Raw genomic sequence first — 14,917 nt, forward strand, 5'->3', positions numbered from 1 at the left:
ACATGCTCTACTGACTGAGCCAGGCAGACACCCCTGAAATTTCTTGTTTTCGCTTTGCATTTGCCATGTTGCGGGGTGCCTGGGTGGCTCAGTTGGTTGGGCAACTCTTTTCAGCCCAGGTCGTGATTCCAGGGTCCTGGGATCAAGCCCTGCATCAGGCTCCTTGCTCCCAGGACCCGGGGACCACGACCTGAGCCAAAGGCAGACACCCAACGACTGTCGTAGAGGTTACAAAAATAAAATCTTAGGGGGACCTGGGTGGTTCAGTGTGCTAAGCCTCTGTCTTTGGCTCAGGTCATGATCTCAGGGTCCTGGAATGGAGCCCTGCATCAGGCTCTCCGCTCAGCAGGGAACCTGCTTCCCCCTCCCTCTCTGCCTGCCTACTTGTGATCTCTCTTTCTCTTTCTGTCAAATAAATAAATAAAAATCTTTTTAAAAAATCTTAGTAAATAAATAAATACCAAAAGAAACCATACTTACAATAGCAATCCCTCCCCCCCAAAAAATCTTGAAAAGCTTTGCTTCTGTGTATTTGTGTATTAGTCGAAGTTAGATAACCATCTACCATTTATTTAGCATTTGTTAAGGTCTAACAGCATGCTAAAGATATAATCTCTAATTCCAAAATAGTCTTTCTGCTCTCCAGGGGGCCGAAATGACAGCTTCACCTTGGTTACATAACTTGGCCAAGGTCACACGGCTAATAAAAGGCAGAACTGGGGGCACCTGGGTGGTTCAGTGGGTTAGATCCTCTCTCTTCAGCTCGGGTCATGATCTCAGGGTCCTGAGATCAAGCCCTGCATCGGGCTCTCTGCCCGGCGGCGAGTCAGCTTCTCCCTCTCTCTCTGCCTGCCTCTCTGTCTATTTGTGATCTCTATCAAAATAAAATCTTAAAACATAAAAGGCAGAGCTGATACTGAGTTTAAGACTACTTTCAAAACCACACCCCTAACCATTCTGTAGATCTATCTTCCTAGAGTGTCTGCAGGGTGGTTTTCAGGGTTGTTGTAGTACCAATGGTCAGAGGATTTAGACTTGGTTGGGGGCAGAGGTATCCTAGTTGTTGGAAGAACAGTTGGCTCGGAGGGAGGAGTCCAGAACCAGGAAGAGAGCAGTGGGGATGGATGGTCTTGCTCAGAGACCTTCCTCCAGCAGGACCTGCTACTACTGTTTGTCTTTAGAAAACAGTGACTGACATCACAAGGGCTCCTCTCTAAAAAGTGATAGCAGGGGCTACTGGGTGGCTCAGGGGGTTAAGCTTCTGCCTTTGGCTCAGGGTCCTGGGATCAAGCCCCACATCAGGCTCTCTGCTCAGCAGGGAGCTCGCTTCTCCCTCTCTCTTTGCTGGCCTGTCTGCCTACTTGTGATCTCTCTCTCTCTCTCTGTGTCAAATAAATAAATAAAATCTTTAAAAAGAGAGAGAGAGAGAGAGATAGCAAATGATAACTGAATCTTCCAACAGACTTTCTTCATGTGCCAAATCTCAGTCCAGCTGATTGGTAGCCATTGCTGTTCTCTTCCATCCTAGCTTGTCTCTCTCTGATCCTGAGGCTTTGGAAGCAAAGGGCTCAGGGCTTGGGGAGAATGTATCAAGGCCAGCCCAGGCCTGGGGAGCTCAGAGATAGACCAGGTTCAGCCAGTCTTTGCTGACAAAACCCAAAGGCAGAGAAACAAGAGGTGGTGAAGTAAGAAAGGAGTTTCAAGGAGGCTAACACTGGGGAAGACAGAAGCTTACCATCTCAAAGACTGTAGACTCTCTCCAAAGGACTGAAAATACTCCCACATTTCTATAAGGAAAATGCCAGACAAAGGCAGGTGGGTCAGGGGAGGTAGGCGGAGAAGGTCAAAGGGATCACTGTCTTGCCGGCAATCATGGGTGCGGTTTTGCAGGCTCTGGAGAGTCCCTAATGCAGGAAGGGGTGGTTTTGGTTTCCATCAAGGGATGCTTTGCCCTCAGGGTCTTCCGCTTGAGCCAAGAGACGTGCTGGAATGAAGACCCCAACTAGAAAGTTTGAGGTCAAGATGGAGGCTACAGCCCTCTTTTACCTTGGGAAACCATTGGGTTACAAAAAGGGGAGAGACATTAGACTTGAGTCTTGGATACATCAGTCTTGGCAAATAAGTGCATAAAAAATGTTCCACAGGGCACCTGGGTGGCTCAGTGGGTTAAGCCTCTGCCTTTGGCTCAGGTCATGATCTCAGGGTCCTGGGATTGAGTCCCGCATCGGGCTCTCTGCTCCGCGGGGAGCCTGCTTCCTCCTCTCTCTCTCTCTGCCTGCCTCTCTGCCTTCTTGTGATGTCTCTCTGTCAAATAAATAAATAAAATCTTAAAAAAAAAATGTTCGACATCATTAGTCATTAGGGAAGTGAAAATTAAAACTACAATGAGCTTCTACTACGCGTTCACTAGAATAGCTAAATAAAGAAGCCTTGCTGACGGTGTCAAGTGCTGGTGAAGATATCAGAGCAACTGGATTTAGCCTGAGTATGCAATTATAGTATTTTACCATACCACACAGACACAATAGGTGTAAATTAACGCAAGAGCATTGATAATAGTAAACTGTGGGAAAATAACTAGGAAGAGATGAGGGTTTTTTTTTTTTTTAAGATTTTGTTGTACTCTTTAAAGAAATTTCTCTACCCAGGGGAGCCTGGGTGGCTCAGTGGGTTAAAGCCTCTGCCTTGGGCTCCTGTCATGATCCCAGGGTTCTGGGATCAAGCCCTGCATCGGGCTCTCTGCTCAGCAGGGAGCCTGCTTCCCCCTCTCTCTCTGCCTGCCTCTCTGCCTACTTGTGATCTCTGTCTGTCAAATAAATAAAGAAAATCTTTAAAGAAAGAAAGAAAGAAAGAAAGAAAGAAATCTCTCTGCCCAACATGGCGCTTGAATTTATAACCCCAAGATTAAGAGTCATATGCTCTACCAACTGAACTAGCCAGGCACCCCAGGCCCAGGAACTGATGAGTAGTAAGTATCTATTAATAATTCTGACTCTAAATACAGTGTTTGTTTCCCTCAAACACATGCATATCAAGTAATTCTCAAATACCAGCTGAGTGTTCTACAATTCAGTTCAATTCTGAAACCATCTACATGGTAATAATATGGGGTTCCACAGGTTAAGGGCTCAGTCCAGTAAGAATGTTCCCTGTCCCCGCCCCCCTGCCCCCTGTAGATGCCAACTGGAAGTCCACATTGTCACCTGAGCTCACCTACTGGCTATACATTCTCCAAAGACTCTTTCTTGGGTTTAGTCAATGTGTTAGAGTGGTTCATGAAACACAAAGATACATTGCACTTACTAGATGTCAGGTTTATTATAAAACAATATAGAACTCAGGAAGAGTTGCATAGGGCAAGGTATGGGAAAAGGGTATGGAACTTCTAGGCTCTCTTTCAGGGCACTTCTCAATCAGTGTCTTCAGGTATTTGCTGATCTTAGAAGCTACCTGAACTCCAACCTTTTCGGTTTTTGTGGAGGCCTCAGTACACACACACCATGGATGAACTTGTTGGCCAAAGGTCAAGGATTCAACCTCCAGCCCCTCTCCTTTCCCTGGAGGTCAGGGGGTTGAGACAGAAAGATCCAACCTTTCAGTCATCAGGTTGGTTCCCCCAGCACCCAGTCCCTATTATAAGGTGATTTTCAGATGTTATCTCATTAACATAAACTTGGGTTTGAGAGGGGTTTGTTATGAATATCAAGAAGACACCTTTTAACACCGTTATCACTTAGGAAACTCTAAGTCTTTTAGGAGCTCAGGGCCAGTGCTCGCTTCGGCAGCACATATACTAAAATAGGAGCTCTGGGCTAGGAACAGAGAAGACCGAAAATGCATTTTGTAAGGGCCTATTCCGCCAGAGCAGCCCCACCCTGGTTGAACTGCCATTTTGTTATAAAACTTAAATTGACCTTGCCCCCCGCCAGGGGAATTTACTTAAAAGCAAGTCCGGGGGGGTGCCTGGGTGGCTCAGTGGGTTAAAGCCTCTGCCTTCAGCTCAGGTCATGATCTCAGGGTCGTGGGATCGAGTCCTGCATCGGGCTCTCTGCTCGGCAGGGAGCCTGCTTCCTCCTCTCTCTGCCTTCCTCTCTGCCTACTTCTGATCTGTTTCTGTCAAAGGAATAAATAAAATTAAAAAAAAAAAAAAAAAAAAAAGCAAGTCCGGAAGGGACGCCTGGGTGGCTCAGTTGGTTAAGCAGCTGCCTTCGGCTCAGGTCATGATCCCAGCGTCCTGGGATCGAGTCCCACATCGGGCTCCTTGCTCCGCAGGGAGCCTGCTTCTCCCTCTGACTCTTCCTTCCACTCTGTCTGCCTGTGCTCGCTCTCATTCACTCTCTCTCTGACAAATAAATAAAAATAAAATCTTAAAAAAAAAGCAAGTCCGGAAAACCAGTCCCACGTAAGGAAGTCTAAGTACAAGGGTGGGTCAGGCCTGGTGGAGGTATTCAATCAGTGGGGGCACATACTGTCTTCTAGCTACCAAGGAGTATGGGCCCCGCCCTTTGGGAGCCTTTTGGCGCCAATCCTTACCAAGGTGTGATAGGCTGGTTCAAATGTCTACTAGGGTAAATTGTAATTCAGCTTGTCACCTAGCATCACCGTGGAGTTTCCTGTGTGTGTTATAATCTCATTGGCCGCCTGTGTGTCGCCAGGCCCAACCACATGGACTTTGCTCTATAAAAGTTAGTCTGGAAAGCAGGGAGGGGCAGCCCCGACCTGTCTGTTTGACAGTCGGGGCTGTTTCCTGATGCTTGGCGCGAAATAAAGCTTTGCTTGACCTTCGCTTTGTATCAGTCTCCTTTAATCATGGACCCATTATTGGGGTACCCAATTTTGGGGGGACCCAACAATTTCTTATTATAAATTACAATTATCATAGTTACCTTTGGGTTTTTTTCCCTAACTTTTTATTATGAACAATATCCAACACAAATAGAAGGAGACATGTAAGAAACCAATATTAGGGGCGCCAGGGTGGCTCAGTGGGTTAAAGCCTCTGCTTTCGGCTCAGGTTATGATCTCCGGGTCCTGGGATGGAGTCCCCCATCGGGCTCTCTGCTCAGCAGGGAGCCTGCTTCCTCCCCTCTCTCTTTGCCTGCCTCTCCGACTACTTATGATCTCTGTCAAATAAATAAATAAAATCTTTTAAAAAAAACACCAATATTGGGGGTGGGATTATGGACATTGCGGGGGGTATGTGCTTTGGTGAGTGCTGTGAAGTGTGTAGACCTGGTGATTCACAGACCTGTACCCCTGGGGATAAAAATATATGTTTATTAAAAAAAAAAAAAAAAAAAGAAAGGACCAATACCCAACTTTTGTAGCAACATGGACGGGACTGGAAGAGATTATTATGCTGAGTGAAATAAGTCAAGCAGAGAGAGTCAATTATCATATGGTTTCACTTATTTGTGGAGCATAACAAATAGCATGGAGGACATGGGGAGTTAGAGAGGAGAAGGGAGTTGGGGGAAATTGGAAGGGGAGTTGAACCATGAGAGACTATGGACTCTGAAAAACAATCTGAGGGTTTTGAAGGGGTGGGGGGTGGGAGGTTGGGGTACTAGGTGGTGGGTATTATGGGGGGCACGAATTGCATGGAGCACTGGATGTGGTGAAAAATAATGAATACTGTTATGCTGAAAATAAAAAATAAATTAAAAAAAAAAAAAAAAAAAACACCAATATTACCAATCATCCAGCTTCAACAGTTATCAGTGCATTGCCAAACTTGCTTCATCTGTAACTCTGATGTGAGAAACAAAGGCAGAAAGAAATATAGATAAAATTAAATGTCATTATTGGGTGCCTCTGTGACTCAGTGGGTTAAAGCCTCTGCCTTTGGCTCTGGTCGTGGTTCCAGGGTCCTGGGATTGAGCCCTGCATTGAGCCCCATATGGGGCTCTCTGCTCGGCGGGGGGCCTGCTTCCCCTTCTCTCTCTGCCTGTCTCTCTGCCTACTTGTGATCTCTGTCTGTCAAATAAATAAATAAAAATCTTTAAAAAATTAAATGTCCTTATAAATTGCAGCCCACTGACAAATACTTTAAATAGGCAGATTATAACATTCTTCCAGGATCCTGAGTCTTCTTTAGCATATGAAAGTCCTTTTAGAATTTCCCTTATCTTTACTTGCCCCCAATTCAAGGTTGTAATCTGTTGTTCCTCACAGTCCAAACCTATCAGTGGCAGCTCTTTCTGCCCAGCGGTTCTGTCCCCTGTGCTTTAATAAAGCCACTTTTTTTGCACCTAAGACATCTCAAGAATTCTTTTCTGGACATCAACTCTGGACCCCACCAACCTCATCAACATTCCAAAAATAGAAACAAACAAAAAAAAACAAAAAACAAAAAAATCACCTCTGCCTTTAAAATATATATATATATTCATTTGTTCATGATAGAGAGCATGAAGGGGAGGGATGGGGGAGAGGGAGTGAGAATCTCAAGTAGACTCCATACTGAGCGGGGAGCCCTACAGGAGGCTTGATCTCACAACAATGAGATCATGATCTAAGCCAAAACCAAGAGTTGGACACTTAACTAACTGTGCCACCCAGGCACCCCCGCCTTTTTTTTTTTTTAAAGTACAATTAATCTAATTGTAAGTTATAATAATAAACAGCATTAAATGTTTAATAAAGGCTGTATTTAACAGCTTGCTTGCAAAATTTCTCAAATAGTAAGAACTGGCTTGGGGCACTTGGCGGCTCAGTCGGCAGAGTATGCAACTTGATCTTGGGGTTGTACGTTCGAGCCCCCGCCCCCTATCAAACACTTGTACTGTCTCTTAAAAAAAAAAAAAAATGCTTGGAAGTGAGAAAGGCACTTGTAAATGCCTTGGTTTGGGTAGGGACCTACTTAGCCAGATCAACTCCATCTCGGTTAAACAGCCATTTTGTTGTTTATGCAGTAAAACTTAAACTGACCCTGCCCACCTCCCAGGAGAACTTACTTAAAAGCAAGTCTGGGAAACCAGTAAAATATGGTAGACCAGTCCCTGATAACAGAGCCCAAATACAAGGACCGGTCAGGTCAGGTAGAGATAACAGCCCAGAATGCAAGGACAAGTCCTGCAGGTGAAGACAATCTCATTGGCCAGGCTCAACCACATGGCCTTTGCTCTATAATAGCTAGTCTGTGGGGGTGCCTGGGTGGCTTAGTGGGTTGAAGCCTCTGCCTTCTGCTCCGATCATGATCTCAGGGTCCTGGGATGGAGTCCCACATCGGGCTCTCTGCTCAGCAGGGAGCCTGCTTCCTCCTCTCTCTCTGCCTGCCTCTCTGCCTACTTGTGATCTCTGTCTGTCAAATAAATAAATAAATAAATAAAATCTTAAAAAAAAAAAAAAAAAGCTAGTCTGTGAAGCAGGGGGTCGTGGCTCTCTCCTTAAGAGACAGCCCCGACCGTTTGATTCTCGGTGCTGGCACAAAATAAAGCTTTGCTTGACCTTCGCTTTGTATCTTTCCCATAACATCAGTTTGGACTCCTGTAGTCCCTTCAGAGTGGTAACAGAGGGAGTATCCGAGGTTTTGGGCTTTACTCATTTCATCCCTCTTGGAAAGAGCTTCCTAACTCCCAGCCCCCAAATAACTGACTTGTCCCATTTCACCTTGGGGACCAAGTGCCTGATAAGAGCTGGTCTGGGAAGGCCCCCACACATGGGTTTCAGCAACTCCGATAGCTAAGTGAAGCCTAGAGCCACTGTTCCAGATCCATCATTCCTGGTCAAACACTGGTCCCCAGTAGGGCCTAACAACAAGGAACCAAAATCCTTCTGTGAACCTAAAGAGGACCTCAAACTAGTCTTGAAGCAAGAAGACACAGATAAGTCTTTTTCCTTTCGCCTGCTGTCTCCTCACAGCATGTGGGGAGTTCACGAAAACATGCTCTATTTCTTGCTGGACCCCTGGCTGTACTCGCTCTTGCATTGTGCATTTGGCCTTGCCTCCTAAATGCCCTGACCCACTTTAGATCTTCCCGAATAAAGGTCGTTGAACTCCAAATGGTTGTGGTTCAGAAGGAGTCTCACGTGGAGATCAAACTAGACACCTGCAGGGGACCCCGTGACAGATCCTGATGAAAGGAGCCCTGACTACTGTCCCATCCATGCCCCTGACCAGCGGGAAGTAGCTTCAATCGGTCGTCACCCTTTTTCCCTGACAGTAGTTAGGGTTACCTCTTTAGAGGAGGGAATGATGAAGGATAATTGCAAAGCAGGCAGGCAGGAACAAGGCCCCCCGCCCCTACCTTAAGAGAAAACCACTCTTTAAAGGATTTTACGCGGCTCTGGAAGGAGCCCTCCACTCTTCCCCAGAGGACAGGTGACAAAAGCCTGATTGGATGACAGGCACAGAGGGTTAATCAGATGAACACAGCCTGCCAATAAGCTCGTAAAAACCCCTAGACTTAGAAACTGGTGGCAACGTCTATAGGTCCCCTTCCCCCTTGGGAAGGTTGTACTACCACTTTGATATTGCTTAATAAACCTTGCTTTGCTGCATGCCAAAAAAAAAAAAAGCTCTTGTAGCTTGTTCCAGCACCCCATTGTCCTTAAGTTTGCCTTTGAGGGGTCCACAATAGCCAAACTATGGAAAGAACCCAGATGTCCAGGAACAGATGAATGGATAAAGAAGACGTGGTGCTGAGGCACCTGGGGGGCTCAGTAGATTAAAGCCTCTGCCTTTGGCTCAGGTCATGATCTCAGGTTCCTGGGATCGAGCTCTACAACAGGCTCTCTGCTCATCAGGGAGCCTGCTTCCCCCCCCCCCTGCCTGCCTCTCTGCCTACTTGTGATCTCTGTCTGTCAAAAACAATAAAATATTTAAAAAAAAAGATGTGGTAAATATATATGTGTATACACACACACACACACACACACACACACACAATGGAATACTACTCAGCCATCAAAAAATTGAAACCTTGCCATTTGCAAGGATGTGGTTGGAATTAGAAGGTATTATGCCAACCAAAATAAGTCAATAAGAGGAAGACAATTATCACATGATCTCGCTCATATGTGAGATTTAAGAAACAAAACAAAAGGATCATAGGGAAAGAGGAAAAAATAAAACAAGACAAAATCAGAGAGGGAGACAAACCGTTAGAGACTCTTAACTCTAGGAGACAAATTGAGGGTTTCTGGAAGGGTGGAGGATGGGGTAACTGGGTGATGGGCATTAAGGAGGGCATGTGCTGTGATGAGCACTGGGTATTATATGAGACTGATGAATCACTGACCTCTACCACTGAAACCAGTAATACATATGTTAAATAAAAAAAAAACAAAACAAAAGTTGCTTTTGAGGAGAGGCTGGCTAGAAAAAGAAGTTAGGACTGCTGAGGCCCATTCATCTGCTTCATTGCCCGATCCTCCAAAGGGGATCCATGGAGTCTGAGTGGCAGACTGGCGGGCTCAACAATTTTTGGAAATGGGCAATGTCCATGGGAACTGGTGTATGAACCCTCTGAGGAAGCAGAAGTCTCTGTTCTTGCAGGAGTGTGGGTCAGACCCATTTACAACGTAAAAAAGCTTAGGTGCTGGGCATTGGTTCAAGGCCACAAGGATTGTCCTGGCTCTAGAACCTGAGGCTCTTGTTAAGCCTTTCTCAGGGGTCTGTGTCTCTGGTGGCTTCTCCCTTTTTCTGCATTGCCCTTTAATCAGTCAGGGTCTCAGCAGGGAACAGATGGTATGCTTACTCTGGTTAATTAAAGTGAGTTTAATAAAGGGACTGTCTAGGGACGCCTGGGTGGCTCAGTTGGTTGGGCAGCTGCCTTTGGCTCAGGTCATGATCCCAGCGTCCTGGGATCGAGTCCCACATCGGGATCCTTGCTCGCAGGGAGCCTGCTTCTCCCTCTGCCTCTACCTGCCATTCTGTCTGCCTGTGCTCGCTCTCTCTCCCTCTCTCTCTCTGATTAAAAAAAAAAAAAAAATCTTAAAAAAAAAAATAAAGGGGCTGTCTACAAAAAAGTGGGCAGAGTTGAAGGAACTGACAAAGGCTCATCAATTCTTTAAGTCCCTGGTGTGTGTGTGTGTGTGTGTTGGGGGAGGGGAAAGGGGACCTGGTTTCTCACATCCGGAGAGAGCGCTGCTTTCTGGGCTCTGATTTTGGCTGCTTCGTTTGACCTGCAGGCAAGGAGTGGGTACTCCACATTTGCTGAACGAACGCCTGCAAGAAAATCTGGAATACCCAAATATGCAAGAGTCTTGGGGTCGGACTTCAAGAATTTGAATCCCGCCCCTGAGTGATCCTCAAGTGACATCAACCCTCTGGGCCTGGGCCCTCATTGGTAAAGCTTGTCTGGTGGGGCTGCTGTTTTTGACAGCTACTTACTATGGTTACTGCATGAAAGCAGCCTTCAAATATTTGCTATAGGAATGCATTTTGCTAAAGTGCTTTATTCGTGTTGTCTTTTATTAGCTAGTAATTCCGTTTGAAAGTATTTATCTGGGGCGGTTGGGTGGCTCAGTCGTTAAGTGCCCGCCTTCGACTGGGATCCCTGTCCCAGGGTCATGGCATCCAGTCCCACCTGGGGCTCCTTGCTTCTCCATCTACCTGCCGCTGCCCCTGCTTGTTCTCTCTCTTTCTGATAAATAAACAAATAAATAAATAAATAAAATAAAACAAAATAAAAAATACTTATTTTGGGTTTTCTTTTTTAAGAGTTTATTTGACAGACATAGATCACAAGCGGGCAGAGAGGCAGGCAGAGAGAGGGGGAAGCAGGCTCCCCGCTGAGCAGAGAGCCCGATATAGGACTCGATCCTAGGACTCAGGGATCATGACCCGAGCTGAACGCAGAGGCTTTAACCCACTGAGCCCCCCAGGCACCCCTAAAAAAAAATACTTACTTAACATCCACTCTAGGGCAGACACTGTGAACTTGTGAACCCAGAGGTTGGACCGCTGGTGGGCGTGGCGAAAGGGGGCGGGGTCAACGGAATCCCCGCCTACGATAGCGATGTCCAATTGGGTCCACGGAGGGGGGCAGAGTCCCGCCCAGTTCTCTGGGGCAGGCCCGGAAGCCCGTTCGGGGAGGCTAAGTGTGTTTCCGGTTGGGCGGGAGGAGCGTCTCCTTAGGCAGGTGTGGGTTTAGTCGCTGATCGGTCACGCCGGGAAGATGTTCTATCACGTAAGCGAAGCATCGGGTGGCGGCGAGGGCAGGGTTGAGAGGGAGAGCTAAGCGGGCGCCGGGTCGAGGAGTTGCTCCTGACCCCATGTCCCAACAGCGCCTTACTTGGTCTCCATCCCACTTTCCCCTCAGATCTCCCTGGAGCACGAGATCCTGCTGCACCCGCGCTACTTCGGCCCCAACCTGCTCAACACCGTAAAGCAGAAGCTCTTCACGGAGGTGGAGGGGACTTGCACCGGCAAGTGAGTGCCGCGCCCTTCGTGCCGCGTCGCCCGGTGCTTGCAGCCTCTCCCCAACTCCTATAGGTCCGCAAGGACCTGCTACCTACCCTGGGGAACCCTCTCACCCTCTCAGGCACCCCACGCAGGCACTTGCGTCCTGCTGTGGGTTCCCGCGGCGCTGTCTGCAAAGTTGGATCATAAAACTGTCTTCCTTAAGCAGAGAGTGGTCGTTTCGTTGATGCCACAAACATTTTTAAAGCTCCTGCTGTGTGCTAGGTTCTGGGCTGGGCCCGGGGACAACGCAGGCAAGAAGATAGAATGAGGCCAGCGCCCATGGGGCTCACAGCACCTTGGGATCATGACCTGAGCCGAAGGCAGTTGCTTAAAGACTGAGCCACCCAGACGCCCCTCTTCTGGTTTTTTCTATCCCACAGGACCAAAGGGCCTGGCACGGCACATCTTTGGGCTCTGCAGAGAAGGGCCTCTCACATGGTGACGTGAATGAGCTGGGATGAGCCCTGGGCTGTGGGTACTTGGGCCTCCCCCATGGGAATAAACACAGGCAGGGGGCCTGGTGGCTCAGTAGGTTAGGTGTCAGACTTGGGCTCAGGTCTTGAACTCAGGGTCCTGGGATGGAGCTGCATGTGGGGCTCCATGCTCAGTGGGGAGTCTCCTTCCCCCTCCTCCTACCTCATTCTCTCTCTCTCAAATAAATAAATAAAATCTTTAAAAAAAAATGCACATGCAAGTTCCTGAACCTCATCTCATCCAGACAGCATCAAGACTGAGGACAGGCCTGGGAATCTGTGTTTTAGTAAGTTTTTCTTGGGTGATTGAGGCATCCCCAAGGTTGAGGTCTCTTGGCTCAAGGACAACAGCCTCCTTGGATATTTATTGTGAAATTATGAGAGCAGCGTTTGGCATTGTAGATACTGATTGGTATTGTGTCTTCTCTCCGGCATTAAGGTCTGCGGGCAGGGGTGCCATCTCCTTCCATGTGTTCTGTCCCCTAACCCCCATGCCCACCGTCTTGTTGCAGATGGTTTTAGAGGCTCTTGTCCACACAGTGCCTTTCTTTTTCCCTTACAGGTATGGCTTTGTAATCGCTGTCACCACCATTGACAATATTGGCGCTGGTGTGATCCAGCCAGGCCGAGGATTTGTTCTTTATCCGGTGAAGTACAAGGCCATTGTCTTCCGGCCCTTTAAAGGGGAGGTTGTGGATGCTGTTGTCACTCAGGTCAACAAGGTGAGACCATACAGAGCCGAGGCAGTTGGGGGGCTGCTTAGAAGATGGGAGAGGGGTCTCAACTACTCTTGCTCACTCTGTGTCCTTGGCTAAGTCACTCTGTGCTTCCAGTTTCCTCACTTGTCAAATGGTACAATAATCTCAGTGCTGCCTCGCTCGGGGTCCTATAAGTCAGAATGAGTAGTCACCAGTGGCAGCCTCCATTGATTGAGTACTTACTTGGGCCAGGTCCAGCTCCAAACTTCAGGACGACTGAGGCGTGTGCTTTTATTCCTTTTTATAGAAGCCTCCGTGTGGAGGTCATGTGATCCACAAGGTCATGTGATCCCCGAGTGTTCAAGTTGTGGACTGATGAGTCCCAGGTCTTGGGCCTTGATTGGCCTGTATTGGTTTCACTTAAAATGGAATCTTGGCAGAGGAGAGACATGAAAGCAGATGATACCATTCAGAGTGGTTTCAAAATATGAAGTTTTTTTTTTTTTTTTAAGATTTTTTACTTATTTGGCAGAGATCACAAGTACGTAGAGAGGCAGGCAGAGAGAGAGGGGGAAGCAGGCTCCCCGCTGAGCAGAAAGCCAGATGCGGGGCTCGATCCCAGGACCCTGAGATCATGACCTGAGCCCAAGGCAGAGGTTTAACCCACTGAGCCACCCAGGCGCCCTTAAAACGTGAAGATTTTTGGAGTCAGATAAAGCTGGGAAGCTTACAAGAGTTGGGGGATAAGAGACAAAGCCTCAAAGACTCGTTGTCCTTCTAGGTGGGGCTCTTCACAGAAATTGGACCTATGTCCTGCTTCATCTCCCGACATGTAAGTCTGGGCATGCTGGGGGTGCTAAGGAGGAGAGATGCCAGTCCTGATCATCTCTGGAAGCACCTGTGGAAAGCGCTGACCAGTCTTGCTTTCCTTTCAGTCCATCCCATCAGAGATGGAGTTCGACCCCAACTCCAACCCACCGTGTTACAAGACAATGGATGAGGTGGGTGGGGAGGCAGTGCATGAGAGGGAGGAAGGAGAAATGAGCCCTCTGAGGGATTTTGGCTTTGTGGGAGGAGGACGGGGGACGGGGGAAGAGGGCGGTTCCATATCTGAATATCCTATTCCCTCTTCTCTAGGACATTGTGATTCAGCAGGACGATGAGATCCGCTTGAAGATTGTGGGGACCCGTGTGGACAAGAATGACATTGTGAGTCTCTTGCCTGCCCTCTTGCCTGTGCCAGGCAGAGGTGGGAACTGTTGATTTCTTACCAACGAGGGTTCCTGGGGATTTTGTGCTCTTCCACAAGGAAGAGGGGATGGCTGGGCAGAAGCCCTGGGGCTGGGGGTTAGAGGCTAGTCCCGGGCTTGCTCAGGCTTTATTTCCTTTCTGCCTTCCCTCCTGCAGTTTGCTATTGGCTCTCTGATGGACGACTACTTGGGTGAGTGCCTGATCATGCATCCAGGGTTGTTGCATGGAGAAGGGGTGTGTGAAGGCAGGCGGTGGACGTGGGACTTAATGCCTGAGTCGCAGATGAAGAAAACTCAGGACTGTCCGCTTGGAATATCCAGGACATGTACCTCACGGGACGGGGAATGCCTGTTTGATGACTGCCCCCAAGCTCTGAGCCCAACTGATGTGCTTTTCCTGTTTTCTGCAGGGCTTGTGAGCTGAGCACTGGGACCCTCTGCTCTGTTTGGTCCTTATCTAGGAGATATGGTGGTCACACTCCTCGTGGAGTCCAGAGGCCTGGTCTGGCTGCTGTTGGGGAGGCAAAGGAGGCTCCTTGTCCCCAGAAAACACTGGGTGGTTCTGCTTAGCAACCACTCCCCAGTTTTTTGACTGTGCATTCTAACCATAAAGGTCCTGTTCTCATGGAAGTGTTACCTCCTTTCTTTGGTAAGAACAATTCTTTCTTAAAAAAGGCTGGAGCCTTTTGGTGGCCTGATGCCTCAATTAGCCTCAGTGACCCAGGGGATCTGACTAAACCCTTGTGCAGAGGGTTGACGTTGACCTGACTGAAGAGAACGCACTAATGTCAGGTCTCTGGCTTCCAGCAAATGATGCTGTCATTAGAGCCAGTCCGAGTCCCGATCTAGTTGTGGAGTATTCGCCCTCTTTGACCCTTAAACACAACCAAGGGTGTAGCTGGGCGTGAGGGGAGACGAGATGGTTGGGTAGGGAGAGGGAAATCAGGACAGAAATGACCCGGACTTTGGGATCCCAACACAGCCCTCCCTAGGATGGCTTCACCAACAACGGAGGCCTTTCAATGCTGATCGATCCCTAAGCTGAACTGAAAATGGGAGCCGGCTTAACATGTCCGTAGGGGGTGA

General features: G+C 48.1%; 1 protein-coding gene across 1 annotated transcript; it reads left to right on the forward strand.

Moving 5' to 3' along the window:
- The first annotated feature begins 10,986 nt into the window (after positions 1–10,986).
- On the forward strand, positions 10,987–14,461 carry POLR2G (RNA polymerase II subunit G). Its single transcript, XM_082748162.1, has 8 exons — positions 10,987–11,135; positions 11,268–11,377; positions 12,446–12,605; positions 13,363–13,413; positions 13,517–13,582; positions 13,719–13,790; positions 13,989–14,022; positions 14,242–14,461. The coding sequence occupies exons 1-8, from the start codon at positions 11,124–11,126 to the stop codon at positions 14,253–14,255; spliced, it is 519 nt and encodes a 172-aa protein (XP_082604288.1). The 5' UTR covers positions 10,987–11,123; the 3' UTR covers positions 14,256–14,461.
- Positions 14,462–14,917: the final 456 nt, after the last annotated feature.

This window comes from Mustela nivalis, assembly GCF_964662115.1.
Source record: "Mustela nivalis genome assembly, chromosome: 9".
In the NCBI taxonomy this organism is placed as follows: domain Eukaryota; kingdom Metazoa; phylum Chordata; class Mammalia; order Carnivora; family Mustelidae; genus Mustela; species Mustela nivalis.

Excerpts from the sequence above, each read along its gene's own strand:
- POLR2G (XM_082748162.1), top strand. Across the intron at positions 12,606-13,362 it reads TTGTCACTCAGGTCAACAAG|GTGGGGCTCTTCACAGAAAT; the intron begins GTGAGACCATAC and ends TTGTCCTTCTAG. Across the intron at positions 13,414-13,516 it reads CCTGCTTCATCTCCCGACAT|TCCATCCCATCAGAGATGGA; the intron begins GTAAGTCTGGGC and ends CTTTCCTTTCAG.